At 37.1% G+C, this 15708-nt stretch overlaps 1 protein-coding gene across 9 annotated transcripts in view; it reads left to right on the top strand.

Moving 5' to 3' along the window:
- The window catches only part of LOC128999132 (uncharacterized), a 163669-nt gene that overhangs the window by 56826 nt on the left and 91135 nt on the right, over positions 1-15708 (top strand). For 7 of the 9 annotated variants that reach the window (XM_054425499.1, XM_054425506.1, XM_054425505.1 and 4 more), the window contains 4 exons: positions 4113-4308; positions 5355-5503; positions 10397-10453; positions 12330-12401. In XM_054425499.1, coding sequence (XP_054281474.1) covers positions 4113-4308; positions 5355-5503; positions 10397-10453; positions 12330-12401 — 474 coding nt within the window. The remainder of the gene's footprint in view (positions 1-4112; positions 4309-5354; positions 5504-10396; positions 10454-12329; positions 12402-15708) is intronic. The other 2 variants (XM_054425502.1, XM_054425503.1) reach the window with 2 other exon arrangements.

The following is a 15708-nucleotide window of genomic DNA, read 5'->3' as shown; positions in this document are numbered from 1 at the left end:
TTATGCTGTAATGACTATTAAAAGCTTTACTTAGGGACTGTTTGGGTAAAAGAAAATTTATCGTAGAGTTTGTTAATAAAAGTAAATGTTTTTACTAAAATATGTGTTTAATAAAAATTACAATAATAATTGGAGAAAAATGTATATACATACATAGGAGGCAATACAGAAAGATTTAAAATCTAACAACTTAAATTAACACATCCACGCACTAACACAGAAAAACGTACTTTGAAAACGTACTATAGTACGTTTTCTGTGGCACTAACGACACGATGTGTGTGACTCACTATACACCCCTTTTTCAGAAATATTACGAGTCACCCAAAACCAGACTTGTTACCAGATTTGTTTGTTTATAAACGTTGTCATTATCAGATGATATCTTTAAATATCTAGGTCGAGTTTGGTATCATGTTTCATAATTTCCTTTTGTAGATTTCAAGTTTTATTTCAGAGTTTGAGTTATTGAGTATGACTCATCGCCTAGTCAGCGGATAGCCCGGCGGACGCAGTGAGGGATTATAGGGGTGGGCTCAGGTAGTCCCGGGTCCATCGGCCAACTTGAGTTAGACAAAGTGTAGTCTAGTCATTACGTATAACCAGAAGTATCTGAGCCTTGACTGCCACCTCGGAGATCTAATTTTTTGTAGATCTAATGTTTGTCTCCCGCGGCCTGGAGTTGAAAGTAGAAGCATAGATTATAATTATTATAAACATACTCCCTTGTTTAATCAATGGTTGAAGGCACTGAAGGCAGCCGTGATAGTTGCGCACTCTTAAATCAGGGCAGCCACCACAATTTGGATATTCTGCATGACACAATTAATTGTGATGGTTAGATAAATGTTGGCGCACCTGTTTCTCACAATTCAAACCATCAATTAAAAAAAAAACCCAAAACTACTGAACTAAACTACTAACCTCAAACTGTTAACTTTATTTTGCTGTTTGCACGTGTATTGTTTAGTGAATAGTCTGATTTATAATGAAAAAAATTCTTATCATGCGCCGCCTGTAAGTAAAATACTACCTGATTCTTTTATTAATAAATTTATTTAACATCCAGTTCAAAGTAAGGAAAGCCCTACATTTCTGGTTAATGGATAATTAATGTTATTAAAGTAGGCCTACAATAGGTTTAGGTTACCAGAATACAGTATGTTTAACTTAGGCTCAATTGCAATTTATTTTCAGCTGTTTTGGCTAGCCATTTGGCTTTCTAGTCCTTATTACAGTACATTGAATATTTTATAGGTTATTATCATTCCTTTGTGTTATTTTCAGTACAGACCAATTTGCAGAAATTTGTATTAAGAGCAGTGGCGGCGATAACAACCCGCTGGCCCCGGGCAAGTTTGTTCGCCGGGCCCCCTTCTCCCAATGATCTTTAAAAACATTTTCCCATGTATTACCGCCTAAACTTGCAATTTTGCAATAAACTTGAAAAGGCATCTCCCGAGGCGTCATTATCGTCTTCCATGATCGCGGCAAAATCGTAAATACTTCCCGTAGTCATAAGTCATGGAACAGTACTCAGTAGTTCTGTATTATAGTTTACCGTGATTGCAAATGTAACCATAAACCTATGACATTAGCAGCATCATCATCTCCCGCGTTCACGGCCCAATCTAATATCACGGCCTAATATCTCCCCGCGATCCGTCGGTGGTGACGGGTAAATCATTTTTCCGTAATCGTGGCTAAATCCTAGATATATCTCTCGCTAAAAAACAAAAAATAAAAAAAATAAACGTCATCATCGTCTTCCGCAATCGCGGCAAAATATTGAACATCTGCGGCCGCGGAGACATCGTCATCGTCACCCGCGGGGAAATGTTCTCGTCGATATCCGCGATCGCGGCAAAAGCGTAGGCCTTATCTTTCAATTTCGTGAGCGCGATCCTCACGGATATAAAAGCTTTTACTTTTAATTGTGCATTATTGTATTGAATACTGAGAAAATCGTTTTTATGGTATAGCCTCTGGATCACTGATTTTTACAATAAAAGGTTTAAATTACCTGTATCCGTCAAGGGATCCTGATTTGTAGTTGGTTGACTACAGCTGTTTCATGTTAATATTAACAAATCTTCAGGTCAAATTGTTGCATTGATTTATTCCATAGAATGGTCATCATAAGGTTTAAAGTTCACAAAAAATAACACATACACGTACACGAAACATTTAACACTGATTGGCCAAAACACAAAACGAAAAAGCGTGTAATAAATTCATGGAATAAATCAATGCAACAATTTGATCTAAAAAATTGTTAATATTAACATGAAACAGCTGTAGTCAACCAACTACAAACCAGGATCACTTGACGGATACAGGTAATTTAAAACTTTTATTGAGAAAATCGGCTCGAGCTTGATTTTCTGACTTTGTGCTTGATCTCTCAAGCTTGTAGTCCAGGCTCTGCTCGGTTAGAAAATCGACATTATAGGCCTTTTATAATGTCAACCGTTTCCAAAGCAACCCGATTTTGAACCCATCTGATTTGGCCTGAGGCCCTTAGGTAAGTAACATTTTTTACCTGACTCAATGTAAACACATCTAAAGTGCGAAGTAAACAAATCTTAAGGGCAGCCTCCTAATAGTAAGACATGAAATGAAATGAAAATCCTTCCTTAGCATCAATGAAAGAATGGAATTATTTATTAGCTAGTGCCCTAGCCACCTAGAATTTGCCGATTTGGTCGTAACAAAATTGTCAAGTTTATTTAGTCGAATCAGCATAGAGGATCCTCCTATGGTGTCACCCGCTGGGGGCTAGGAGGATTAACATTAATGTTTTATCTTCCTAGGCCAGAGGCCACATTGGATATAAATACGGCCCTATTATTATACAACCAATTTTGACTGCGCCTTCACACAATCCACGAGGACAGTTAATGCAATCCGCATGACTGATGACAATTCTTTTACTTAGGTTGTTAGATAATTTATATCGATCGGTCAAGTAATAGTGTTAGTTTAGCTGTTGTAAACTACTTGAACTATAGGTTTGAACAAATTTTCATCATAAAAAAACGTATTTTAATTCTCATATACATATTGTTATGATAGAGGACCCGTGTGGCTGAGCCTGTCACACTATCGCAGGCCCGTGTGCCTGTAAAATTTACCGAAAATCCCGGTAAAGGCTCACGGGCCCCCCTAGCTCGCGGGCCCCCCCTCACCGCTGGCCCACATCGCCGCCACTGATTAAGAGTGCTTTGACACACTTAATAACTCATGCAACAATTACAAAAGTAGGAAGAACATTTCTAATCTAATCTCACAGTGAACTAGATATAGACCTAAGTTATAATCACTTTCGTATTCGAAAAATATTTTGAGATTGTAAAGCACTCTTCAGCAAATGTTTGAGATTAACAACATTAACATTGCTCTTTTATGGCCAAATCCAAGATGGCCAGTAGCCTCCATGGAATATCTTGGAAAACAATACAAAACTATAGTTGTGTAACTAAACTTAGTGTAGGCCTAGTGGCATTTTGCTCAAATTAGAGAACATTATTTAAACTTAATGTTCACCGTACAGGCACAAGCCGCAAGCGAGTGTGGAAAGTTTCTCAAGTGCAGCAAAGGCTTTTTTGCATGTGCGTTACACATTATAATTTTCCTACAGTTACTATAAAGCGTAGATAATTAGGCCTAGTCTTGCAAACACTTTACAACACGTTTTAGGTTAGTTTAACGAAATGGGAAACTCTGCACCAGCTGAATCATAGTCGCTGTATCTTTTTGTTGCCAACATTTTCAAGCACACATGTATTACGTGCCTAACAAAAGCACAACGTTTTGTGTTTGGTTGGAATATCCTACTGGAGTGCGGCAAAAGTAAGTAAGTTAAATCACAGAAAACACTACTTTAACCCAGAATGCCAACCGCATGGTAAAAAGCGTTAAGTAGGCTACATTGAGAGAGTTTTGCCTGTCAATTCGTAGGCAGCGCCACCAGCGTTGCTATGCACTCAGCATAGCACTTATTACTAACTTTATAATAATAACCCACTTTATACTAACTCCACTTTATAGATGTGTAGATATTCAGCACTCCTACCCATGTCACCTAATAACCGAGTATCTTTGTGTTTCAGCCGGGCTACAACCAACCATCCCCAGCCCGGTGAAGGCTCGCCATACAAGCCTCAACGTCCCCCTGCTGCACCCCCCTCTCCAGCCAACTATGCCAACTACCCGCCAACCCATAACTCCATGCGGTATGTGCAGCAGCAGTCGCCGTACGGTACTGCGGTACCCTACAGGGATAACCCGTACACCGTCCCAACACCGGCAAGTATTTTGTTTAGTTTTAAAAAGGCATTTTACCAAGTGAAATATATGTACAGTATAGCTCCACAAACTGAGTGCAATGTGGATCCGGATATTTAAGAGTTGCAACAATATAATATATTTAAGAGTTATTTAAGATATTTAAGAGTTCGATATGCAACAATTTGAAAGATTTTATGATCGGTTACAGGTAAATCTAGCTTTAATTCCTCTTTTCCTCTAAAGTCCTTTCAAACTACTATTTGACTTAACACTTATCATTCACCCCATTTAGCTATTACCGTAAAAATGGTGGTTGTAACTATAAAACAGAAGATACTCTCTCTTATTCTTAGGTTAAGTTTGGTTTTTCTAAAGTTAGGCATGACCTAATGAACTATAACTATAATTTAGAAATGCAGCCATTCTTTCAACTTACTGTGGTACTTTGGGCTCTACTTCTAAACCAAATAAGATACGCGAAAATGTAGTACTTTTCAGATCAGGAAGAAAATACAGTAACATGAAAAAGCAAAACCTAATGTAAATTGATAAAAGAGTTAACAGGTGTAAAGCTAAAAGGTAGCTTTAATTGTAGACCTATTAAGAAATGAAAATGGGCAAGTGATTGACAACCTCAATGAGTTAACGAATAGCCTACCTTAATAATTTTTTTTTTGCGAGTGGCTAATGATTTGAGAAACAAAATTTAATTTGATAAGACAAACATCAATTTTGTGTTTGACTCTTACAGGAATAACTTTGTAAGGTATAGTTTTAATTATATTAAGAATTAAACTATCACAACCTGATGCTTTGTTATTACTTAATTAATTTATAATTTTGATTATTTTCTCCTCACACGTTGGGTAGAGGAAAATTTGATCTTAATTAGAGGTCCTTTAAATAACACCTAATTAAGATTAAATTTTCCTCTACCCAACGTGTGAGGAGAAAATAATCAAAATTATAAATTACAAATTCAGGGACACCCTGTATAAGCAAAATGTCCTCACAATATAACATATCTTGCCCCATGTTTCATAATGCTTTGATTGTTCTTACAGCAAACTGTGGTGAACGAACGGCAACAGGCGGTGGAGTTTGTGAGGAGTGACAACATGGCGCCTCAGGTTCGACCAAGAATCTCGCTGCTTACCAACATGCCCACTACACCTGAGTACCTGCCGCCTATGTCTAGGAATAGGATTCAACCGTAAGTCTATACTGATTGTCCAACTGTAAGTCTGATCTGACTGACTAGAGCTTATCTTCTTGTGTGGGAAAAGGATCCATGTAAACGTCTTAAACTGTTTGTAAGTGAATAGGATCCACTTGTGAATCTGAACTGGTTGTGTAGGAATAGGATTCAACCATAAATCTAATTGTTCAAGAATAGGATCATACTGTAAGTTGAAAATAGCCTAGAGGATTCAGATGTTGGGTTATCCAATCATTCACTATAGAATCAGACATCCTTTTACCATGTAAACCCTTCACGGCAGTTTGCTTAGCCTTCCGTTACATGTAAAAAGTACGGTTTGACGAGAACTGCTCATCATGAGGCAACTTAGTAGATGGCATAACCTGACAGCTAGTCAAAGAACTATTTTGAACTACAGTAGACTCCTTCTTATCCGGACTACTCGGGACTCAGGCCAGTCCAGATAACCCGGTTAAACAGACGTCCCGAAAAACTCATTAAAACGGACCGTTAAAATGCATACTGTTTATAGAATTTGACTTTTATTTAGGAGGGCATTGTATTTAGACATGTTATCACTAGTCTAAAATCTTTCCCACGAGAACAGTCGTTTCAGTAGCGCCCATTTCCTGCCGGTCTCTTCCGGTTAAACCGATGTGCTGATAAAAATTGTCCGGTTAAAGAGATGTAATTTCGTCCAAGTGTAGTCCGGTTAAACCGATGTCCGGTTAAACGGTGTCCAGATAAGAGGGAGTCTGCTGTATTCATATTTTAAAGGAATTTAAGAATTTTCTCAGCTCTTTCAACTAAGTTAGGTACACAAGTTGGTTCTATGATATTCAATAGCTTTAAAAAGTTATAAGGTTTACCAAAAGGGTGCAGCACTATTTTTTTTTCATCTGTTAAAAGGTGTCCGGACAAGAGGGAGTCTACTGTACTTTAGTATTTTTATATAGCACATAGTCCATTAGTTGCTTAATCTTTTACAGCTCTTTCCAACCATAGTGAGAGCTATATAGATTGTTGTTTTCAAATAAGAAAACTATGAAAGGCTGACACTGTGGTAGTTTATGAACCCTTTAGAGAACCATTTTGATCCTTAAATTAGTTGGTCCTTAGGTATTTTTGAATTCTATTTCGATCTTGAAATTATATTAATTTATTCATAACTAGCACACTAGCCGAACAGCAAAGGGATAAATGAGAGATGGTTTGGTGTGTGACACACTTTGGTGAATCCTACACCATAGGTCTCAACCTCTAAACAAAGAAAATAACTCTTGTACTAGCCACTACCATCTAACAAGATGCTGAATGGTTTAGCATCAGGAACCAGACGGGGATTTCCATTGCATGGGCCTTCAGGGTTTTCGTCACCGATTTTGACACTGTCTATGCATCCATCATTGCACAGAACATGACACCAATCCGAGGTCTCGGATGACATCCATACCCAGAATCATGTCTTTGGTGAGAGTGGGGAAGTACAAGGCATCTCATATCCATAATCGTCTTCCCGCAGCTTGTCCTGCTAGCCGAAACGAATACTCTGCTGTTGACCGTGTCCCATCTGCCATCCTCAGAGGAGCGGTTTGCTTACACGGCTCTACACCCTGGCGCTGAAGATGGTCGGCGACTCCTCGCCCAACCAAGCTGACGACAGACCCAGTGTCCAATAACATCACAAAAACGCTGGTCATCAGCACAACTTAAACGAAGGGTCTTGAGTTCAAAGTTAACCGGTCCTCATCCACACCACCAACCAGGCTGTTTAGCTTTCTAAGCCACTCGGACCACTCTTCTGAGGTCGTTCGTGTTGAGTGGCCTTGCCTAGTTGACCTCCTGATGTCTGAGCTGGCCTGCCGTTTCCCGAACGACATCCACACTGGTTCACAGTAAAACCAGGTTTCCCACATCCAAAACTGGAGACGGTCCTTGGTTTGCCACATCCTCTGGCAACGTGACCAGTCTCCTGGTACCTAAAGCACCGTACATCAGTCACTTTCCTTGTCATTGCGGGCCTTCGTACACGGGCCTCGATCGAGTACGAACCAACCTGCTGCCCAACTGACTTGGCTTCAGGAGAGGGTCTCTCAAAATTACCTCTTTTGAATGTGACAGTCTCAAGAGTCTTCTCAGCTTTCTTCCTGGGAACGTAGGCAGTTTCCAAAACCAGCGCTACGTTTGGTGAAGGAGAAGGTCGGAAGGCTGCCTTCTCGCGCAGATAGGCCTCATACTCTTCAGCCAACTCAACCATTTCAGCCAGGTTGCTGAAGTCACGCTGGCGCAATATGAGTTTATACTAAGGCCACATGTTGTTGTAGATCACGTCCAATCTACTATGCTCTGACAACGTTCCGCTCCGCCTGAGCAGGGGTCATTATGGCGACGATGTAGTCTCGGAAGTGGTCGCCCTCACCCTGTCTCCTTTTCCGGATCTCCTCATCCAAATTCCTCCGATAACCAGGTGTGAGGAACTGGATCTCAAATTGACGCCGGAAAGCTTCAAAGGAATACAGGAAGATCTTGCAGTTCCTGTACCAAAGAAGTGTTGAACCTTGCAGCAGCTCCGTTAGCGCTCTGAGCAGGTCCTTTGATGATATAGAGTAGGATACCACCAGCTCTTCTAGGCGCTCGAGGATTGACACAGAGTCTCGTCGGCCGTCAAACCTTAAACCCCACTTTCGGACTGTGTTGCATACTTGGAACAATTCTTCGGCTCCACCCTGCTGGGCTCATTCCAAAGCTTATCTGAGCCTCGTGGCACCTGGTTTGTCGGGCCTCGGTAGTTAACGGTAATATAATTAACTCTTGTAACAACGCAAAATAATATTTACCAAAGTCGATAAAATATATTATTTGTGCTTTAGAGAATGCTCAGAACCGTCAGGAATATACGTATAGTATTTTTCCTGACAGCTGTAAATCCTAGCTACTGTATCTGGATTATACCAGCACGGTTACAACTAGACCAATAAAATTTGAGATGAATATTATCCAGATCAAATATCAACTCTTAAACCAAAATTAAAAGAACGTCGTCACTCACCACTAGCGGGTCACTACCCAACACAAACTCCAACACTCACTGTACCAATATCACCACGACACCGATGTCACCAAATCACTCGACGTCTCTCTAGACCAATTCACAAACCCGCTGTTCACTCACACTCGGCCATGACTCGAATGTCTCTCGCTAGGCCTAGGATACCCTAGGCTTATTGGAACTGATAAGCCGGGTCAAAGGGCGCTAGCTAGCTTCGCCGCCGCCGCTTGTTGATGACAACAAAAGGTGCACAGCCAAATAACAAAAACTTACCCCAATAGGGAAAAAGGCTCGTTACAGGTGCGATTCGGGCAAACTACTTTATTAGGGTCTGGTGGCTGTCAAGAAAATCTTGCCTTGAAGTGTTAACAATGTTTATAGTTTTTGGACATGTAGCTACTGACAGAGTGTGCTATGGACCGTGCTATGGACCTCTGTTGGAATTTGCAAATCATGTTGAATTTAAGTAACCAAAATGTTATGACAGCAAAGTTGTCAGTAAATATTAATATTCAAAAACAAACAAAATAATTTAACTATTTTACTACTGGCCTTTGGATTGTTTGAATTAGCTAATAAAGGTTAAAGTTTTAAATCACCTGGTTATTGTCAAATTTATCTTGAGTAGTTTAACGACTAATAGTAGTTTACGCAACGATTGCGTTAAGTGAGTCTTTACGACACGAGTAGAAAATTTAAGGCACGAGCCTTGGCGAGTGCCTTAAAAACTTCTACGAGTGTCGTAAAGACTATTAACGCGAGTTGCGTACACTTCTTTACCTACGAACGTTTTTTAATTACTATCAATCTGGATTTAAATACTAACAACCACTACTGATAACTTTTTAGAGAGGTTATGTTTTCGTGTATTGTCATTGCCACTGAAAGTAATGTAACCACTTGTTGTATAATCAGCTGATTTCCTGTAATTACGTGTTTGTTAAACTTCGTTAAATATTACATTGCTAGCAGCATTCTTACCATAAATAATATTGTATCAGGTACAATTCGGCAAATATTTCATTTATTTTTGGACTTCCACCAACTTAATTAAGAATACGCGAGTATCAACATGAACAAGTCGGATCAACAATTAAATTGGTCAACTGATCAGCTGATCAGCTGATTAGTTGACATTCGAAGCATTACAATTTTAATTATTTTCTCTCAATACTTGAACCTCATTGGTCCGTTACCTGTGTGGATATGAGAAAACTATGCGGATATGAAATGAAACTATGCGGATATGAAAGTAAACAGCTGTAAAGTGAAACTTTTCAATTCTAAGATCTGGACTGAAATGGCTACTTTAAAAAACGGTCGTAGGTAAAAGTGTTTTGTGCCACAAATGGAGCACATCACCAGGTCTGAATGTCAGCTATTGTATTTACAAATTACTCATGGTGTAGTTTATCAGAAGTTTTAAATAACACAGAACCTACAAGACATAATACGAAACACACACAAAACGAAACATTTAAAAAACTGATAGACCAGAAAGTCTACACACGTGATATGGCTCAGGTGGAGGGTAAGTCACAACTTACGTGTATAGTAGATGCTGTCCTGAACTGACAATTGTAAACTTGTTCTTCATATCTCTGACCCGTATCATTGCACAGGACTATCGTATTGTCCTGTATTCAAATCACATTTTCATTTTTAATTTATTGCCCATTTTAATTAGTTTCAGATACAAAAATGTCTAATACTTGAGCAATTTTGATTCAGTTGCTTCACTCTTATCAAGGAATTAACCATGTAAACATAAATATAGGGTTTTATCGAAGTACCAGATTCAATTAAAGTACCATTTTGCTCAGCCAAGCAAACTAATTTTCATATCTGGTTTTCAGTGGCGAGCAGTATCGGGAGAGGGAAAGAATCATCGACTTGGTTACACCAGCACCAAGGTATGATAGTATGAATAATTCAATTTAACACCAAGTAATAAATAGTACAGTAACAAAAGACAAGCACAGTTACTGATTTGATATATTCAATATAAATGCAAATTTTGATTCTAACATTGCTAACAGCCTTGCAGTACTGGTGAAGATCAGGTCATGTGCTCTACGAACACCTTAATAATAATAATTACCCATCTGCACCATCCTTTAAACATTTCTTACTTTCATCCTTAATGAGTGGACACTAATCAAATTAAAATATATGTTTTATTTCATAAAATTGTACATCGGGTACAGTATATAGAATAAAAAATACTAGTTTGGTTTTTTAGCTTATATCCAAACTATAAAAACATACGTTTGTCAAACTGATTACTGAACTATTGGTTAGGACAGTGTTAATAGTCCCCTTTGGATTTCAAGGAATAATGATCTAGTTTCAATTTCTGACTGACTCTGCAAACAAAAGTACTAAATTGAAAAAGAAAATTTAATTTTTTTAACTGTTGCAATGCGTTTTATCACAGTGTATTATTAAAATACAATAAATATATCAATCTTTTACAATTAACAACTTATAAAGACTTACATGAAGCACTTTAATCACTGCTTTTAAATAGTGAACTAATAAAACCCACTTGCTTTTTAAGTCTGAATGATATGGCTACTGAATAGTAACAATTTTTTGTCTTCATTAAAAATAATAAAGACTAACAAGGCATCAGAAATTGGTGTCATAAATTAAAAATTATTTATTTATTAGGCATTGCACAGGTTTATCATAACCCTCTGGCTTATTTGTTCGATATCTTATTCTTCTGATTCATTTACATAAAAGAAACTCTACCCACCGTAAGGTTGCTGGAACTGTTGGTTCTGTAGGTCCGGAAATATATTTTTTAATTAAAGTGTAATTTAAAACTAAAAGGGACTAACATTTATTTTACAACTTATGTTTATTAATTACAAATGTTTATTGTAAATAAACATTTGGTTTAGTCAAGACTTTATTTTTATAAACTCTCCTCAAATCACTCCAGTTTTTGAGTGGTCTATCAAAATTACTAAACAATATAATAATATCCATCTGAGCAGCTGTTGGACTTTATCTGGCTGTTTGTGTCCCACGAGTGATTGCAACTGACTTCAAGTAGAAATAGGAGACTTTCCTTTCATTGCAGTAATTTTTTCCTTATTTAGAGTTATCGATATTTCGGATTAAAACCGGCCACGACCAAGTTGGATAAGTGGAAAGGTCGGAAAATAGTAAAATCCATTATTAACCCGCTAAATGTTATTAAATGAATACTTTCTCTGTTGTAATACCAATTCAAGGCTTTAAGTGTTCCGTTACATTTTATTGAAACCCCTAACTAATTGTTTTTGTTTTGATGTTATCATCACAAATAAAATGAAAAATAGGAAAACAAAATTCTCGTTTACTTAGCCAAAAGTTTCAAATCACATTATCACTATGACTTGAGAGTTAGCAGAGAAGTATCCAGAAGTATGAGAATTTGACGAGTTGTGTGGTATGCTGTGTGCTAAAACAAGAAAGGACAGGTACCATAAACAGGTATCTCTCAAACAAAGGTACTGTCTCGCCTCACCATGTACAATTGTGTCTCATGGAATGTTACAGTAGCCAATGCATGGGGGGTTAAGTGTCATAGAAGGTTTGATAACTGATGATCAGAAAATGGACATTCTTCTGTACCTAATATATTATTCAATCACTTGCTTAAAACACGTATGAAGTTAATAAAACTGTTGCAATTTTAAATTTGAGCATACATACAATTGACAGCGGGGGTGTGGACAGTGTGTCACAGCGTGTGTAGGCGAGTCATAGTCTCACGCTACGTATCTGTTGTTACAGTGCATCCTCCTATCACTTGAGAGTCAGGGATCTTGAGTCTATGACTCTTACGACTATGGACAGGCTCGTCAGGTGAGATTCTTGTTAGTTACTGTTGGATGTTTCCCAGCATGAGGCTATTTCTACACATGTTCTTTCTCTTCAGTCTACGCTGACTCGGCTCTGAGCTCCATCCATCGAAAGGATCACAACTTGGGTTCAATCTATGGTCTCTAGTCTGTGCTTATCTTTTGCTTTTGGTGTTTTCAACTTTGATTTAAATTAAGGATTTCTACATTGTTTTTGCTGAATTATCTGGTGTTATTCCACTAAATTTGCAGAGGTGCTATGAGTTTTCATGGTGATTTTATTTCGTTGTACTTAATCATCTGATATCGTAATTTTGATATGTGTTTGATGTTCTTGTTTAATCTCCTCTTACATTTCCTTGTATTAATATCTCAGTAGTTACTATCACATAATTTTAACTGAAGGCTTATTCATTATACTTTGTTACTTTACCTGGCAAAATTAACCAATACATTTTAGAAAAGTAAGAAACTAATTTTGATGTTAACCATCTGGGAAACCTCATAAATTATAGTAAATTATTTCTCTACATTAAACCTAAATAATTTGACTATCTCTATATTCTCTAACAGATTATTGCTGACATCAAAATCCCACTTCCTTGATTTCTTGTACACTTGCTTGCATTCTTACTTACTTGTCATACTACTATTGTAAGTGTCTACTTGTACTATTTTGATACTATCTTGTTTTGTTCGGGTTTTTGTTTTTACTGTACTTGTGGTTAACTACCTGTTCTTGGTTTCTATTGTGGTTTTCCAGCTTTGGCTGGGGCTTTGTAGCCTACTTTATTTATAATGTTTCAAATACTTCCCCACCTGAGGACGGGGTCAGATTCCAGATCCTAAAACATTGGAAAAAAATATTTGTTTACCATTCGTGATGGGAAATGTTACCAATTAATCTGTTAGATAATGTAAAATCACCAACACCATGAAATTTGTCTTTAGAAATTTGTGACTAAGGAAGTGATACTTTACCTCCTTCTGTTTTTACTATCACATTTACACTTTTTTTCTGTGAAAATCTACCAACTCTTCAACTGTAATTAATAAATGTAAAGTTTTATACTCGTTTTGTTTTCACTAAGAAAACTAGATTGTCATGGTTCAGGGATAGGTGGAAGTGTAGGGTCGCGTCTTGACTTGTCGGTATGTTACAGAAGAAAGGCGAGCAAGGAATCCCGGCAAAGGAATTACACAAATGACGTGTATTACTACAATGACTTCTATTACAACCTAATGATGAGGTACATGTTAGGTTGCTGTTGGATGTTGACTATCTTCACTGTTGATGTTCTCAGCTGGTGCATGTATGATGCACGATTTCTGGACATCACCTTGGCACTGTCTTCAATGGAATTGACATTTGAGAGGAAACACTCTTATTGGCGTCATTGTATTTATGTCGATCGCTTTCAAAAATCTTACAACGTAGGCCATTAAGTGGTTTCATCGCTTTTTGTGTTAGCGTAGGTGTTATTTATGTACATTTTAACCCCTTAACTGCCATATCAGTTCACATTTACGGCCCATATTGTAACTCACGCAGCTCTCAGTGTTATTTTAAATTATTAAATAATTTATATTTTATCTACTACAGTTTTATTGAAATCACATTTATATTTTATCTACTACAGTTATATTGAAATCACAAAGTATTCAAATCCAACATTGTCATCTCATTGCTGTTAAACTAAAAGTCTTACATAATTCCCTTGGATCAAGAAGTATATTTTAATGTTACAGCAGGTGTCACATGGTTGATAGCTTCTGCATACTACAAGAAAATAACTGTCGGATTGAGAAATTTTACCTTCAAATACGCTGTCATTTAATTCCTTAATATTACTAGCATTTTTATTGTTTTACGTATTATTTTGTGTAAGGCGCATGTTTGCAACACTCGGTATATAATATAGAAAATAGTTTGAGCACATAATGTGTTAATTGAAATTAAATAGCCTAAAAATGTGACATTGCAAATTATTTGTACTTTTGTGAGAAAAAAAACCAAAATACTTGGATACCAAAATTTAACTAATCCAAACTAGGTTACTCACTAACCATGTATTTAGCATTACAGCAAATCAAAACACAGTTATGTTAACTGTTGTATGATGTCACTAATCATTATAACCACTGGCCAAGTGACCCAAATATACTTAAATATGCATCGTCAGTCCATTTTAAAGCAGCCAGCAGTTGTATATATGACAGCAGTCTTTGACCATAGATTGGCCATCGTCTATATGTGTTGATAACCTATACAAAAAATTTTGTATTATTTTGGTAACAAACATTTGAAAAAAAGTAGTTTCTATTAGGATGAAAAAAGTTAAATAGCAAAACATACCTCTGGTGTTTATCAGCCATCTGGTCTTGACTTATCTATTGTGAAATCATCATTAAAGTTGCAATATCAGAATGTGACTATAGGCAGGTTCACTCTGTGTTCGAGGTAGGTTGGTGTCAAAGCGCTGCAGATCGATAGGTGACTTACTAGGCAGTTAAGGGATTAATAAACAAATGTAAAATCTACTTAGAAACTGTTGTATCTTACAATATGTTAAGATCAATCAAATCTTCAATATTTTTACCTAAAGTTCTAGCAAGAAGTTTTTTTTATAAAGCATTTGGATCTTAAAGATGGCCGCGGTTTGCATGTGACGTGCTATAGGCCTGAGAGATAATTGCCCCTCTCCTACTGTAAAGGAAAATTTATCTCTTTGTTGCGCCCCTGGGCCTGGGCCCTTTTTCGGAAGCGATCTTGATATTAAACCGACACATGAATCAATTTTCCACTAGTAGTGAAATGTTGTATTACCATGAGTTATAATTATGCACTACTTTCTTTACTAATATCAATGTTAAAGATTTTGGCGGAAACAGTAACCTTTTCAGTTTTTCACTAATCTAATATAGGGTTTTTAAATCATTACTCGTATTTTATCTTAAGCTACCCAAACATTAGGTCAATTACTATGTCAAACATGTTTTTTTTAATCATACCTACAACTTATCTCCAGTAATAGATCGTTACTTCAACAAAGAAATTATTTCATCGTTAAAGTCCCTCAAGCTTAACATAACAATAACCAATAATACTATAAGGTGTTAAGGGCTGTGAGAATAGATAATGAGGATTGTGTTACATAACAGAAATTAATGGATAAGAAGATGTGTCATAGTTGTAGGGGAGAGAGCTTGTGAAGCATCATATGTTTTAGATACAACAGTCTTCTGTACATGTGTGACCTCTATGTAAACATAAGATGCCTTTGTTGTTAAATGTATAACTGCACCTTCTA

Source organism: Macrosteles quadrilineatus, unplaced genomic scaffold (genome assembly GCF_028750875.1).
Source record: "Macrosteles quadrilineatus isolate MER2022 unplaced genomic scaffold, UCM_ALF_1.0 Scaffold_7__1_contigs__length_78375512, whole genome shotgun sequence".
In the NCBI taxonomy this organism is placed as follows: Eukaryota; Metazoa; Arthropoda; class Insecta; order Hemiptera; family Cicadellidae; genus Macrosteles; species Macrosteles quadrilineatus.
This window is presented reverse-complemented; position numbering and strand designations above follow the sequence as displayed.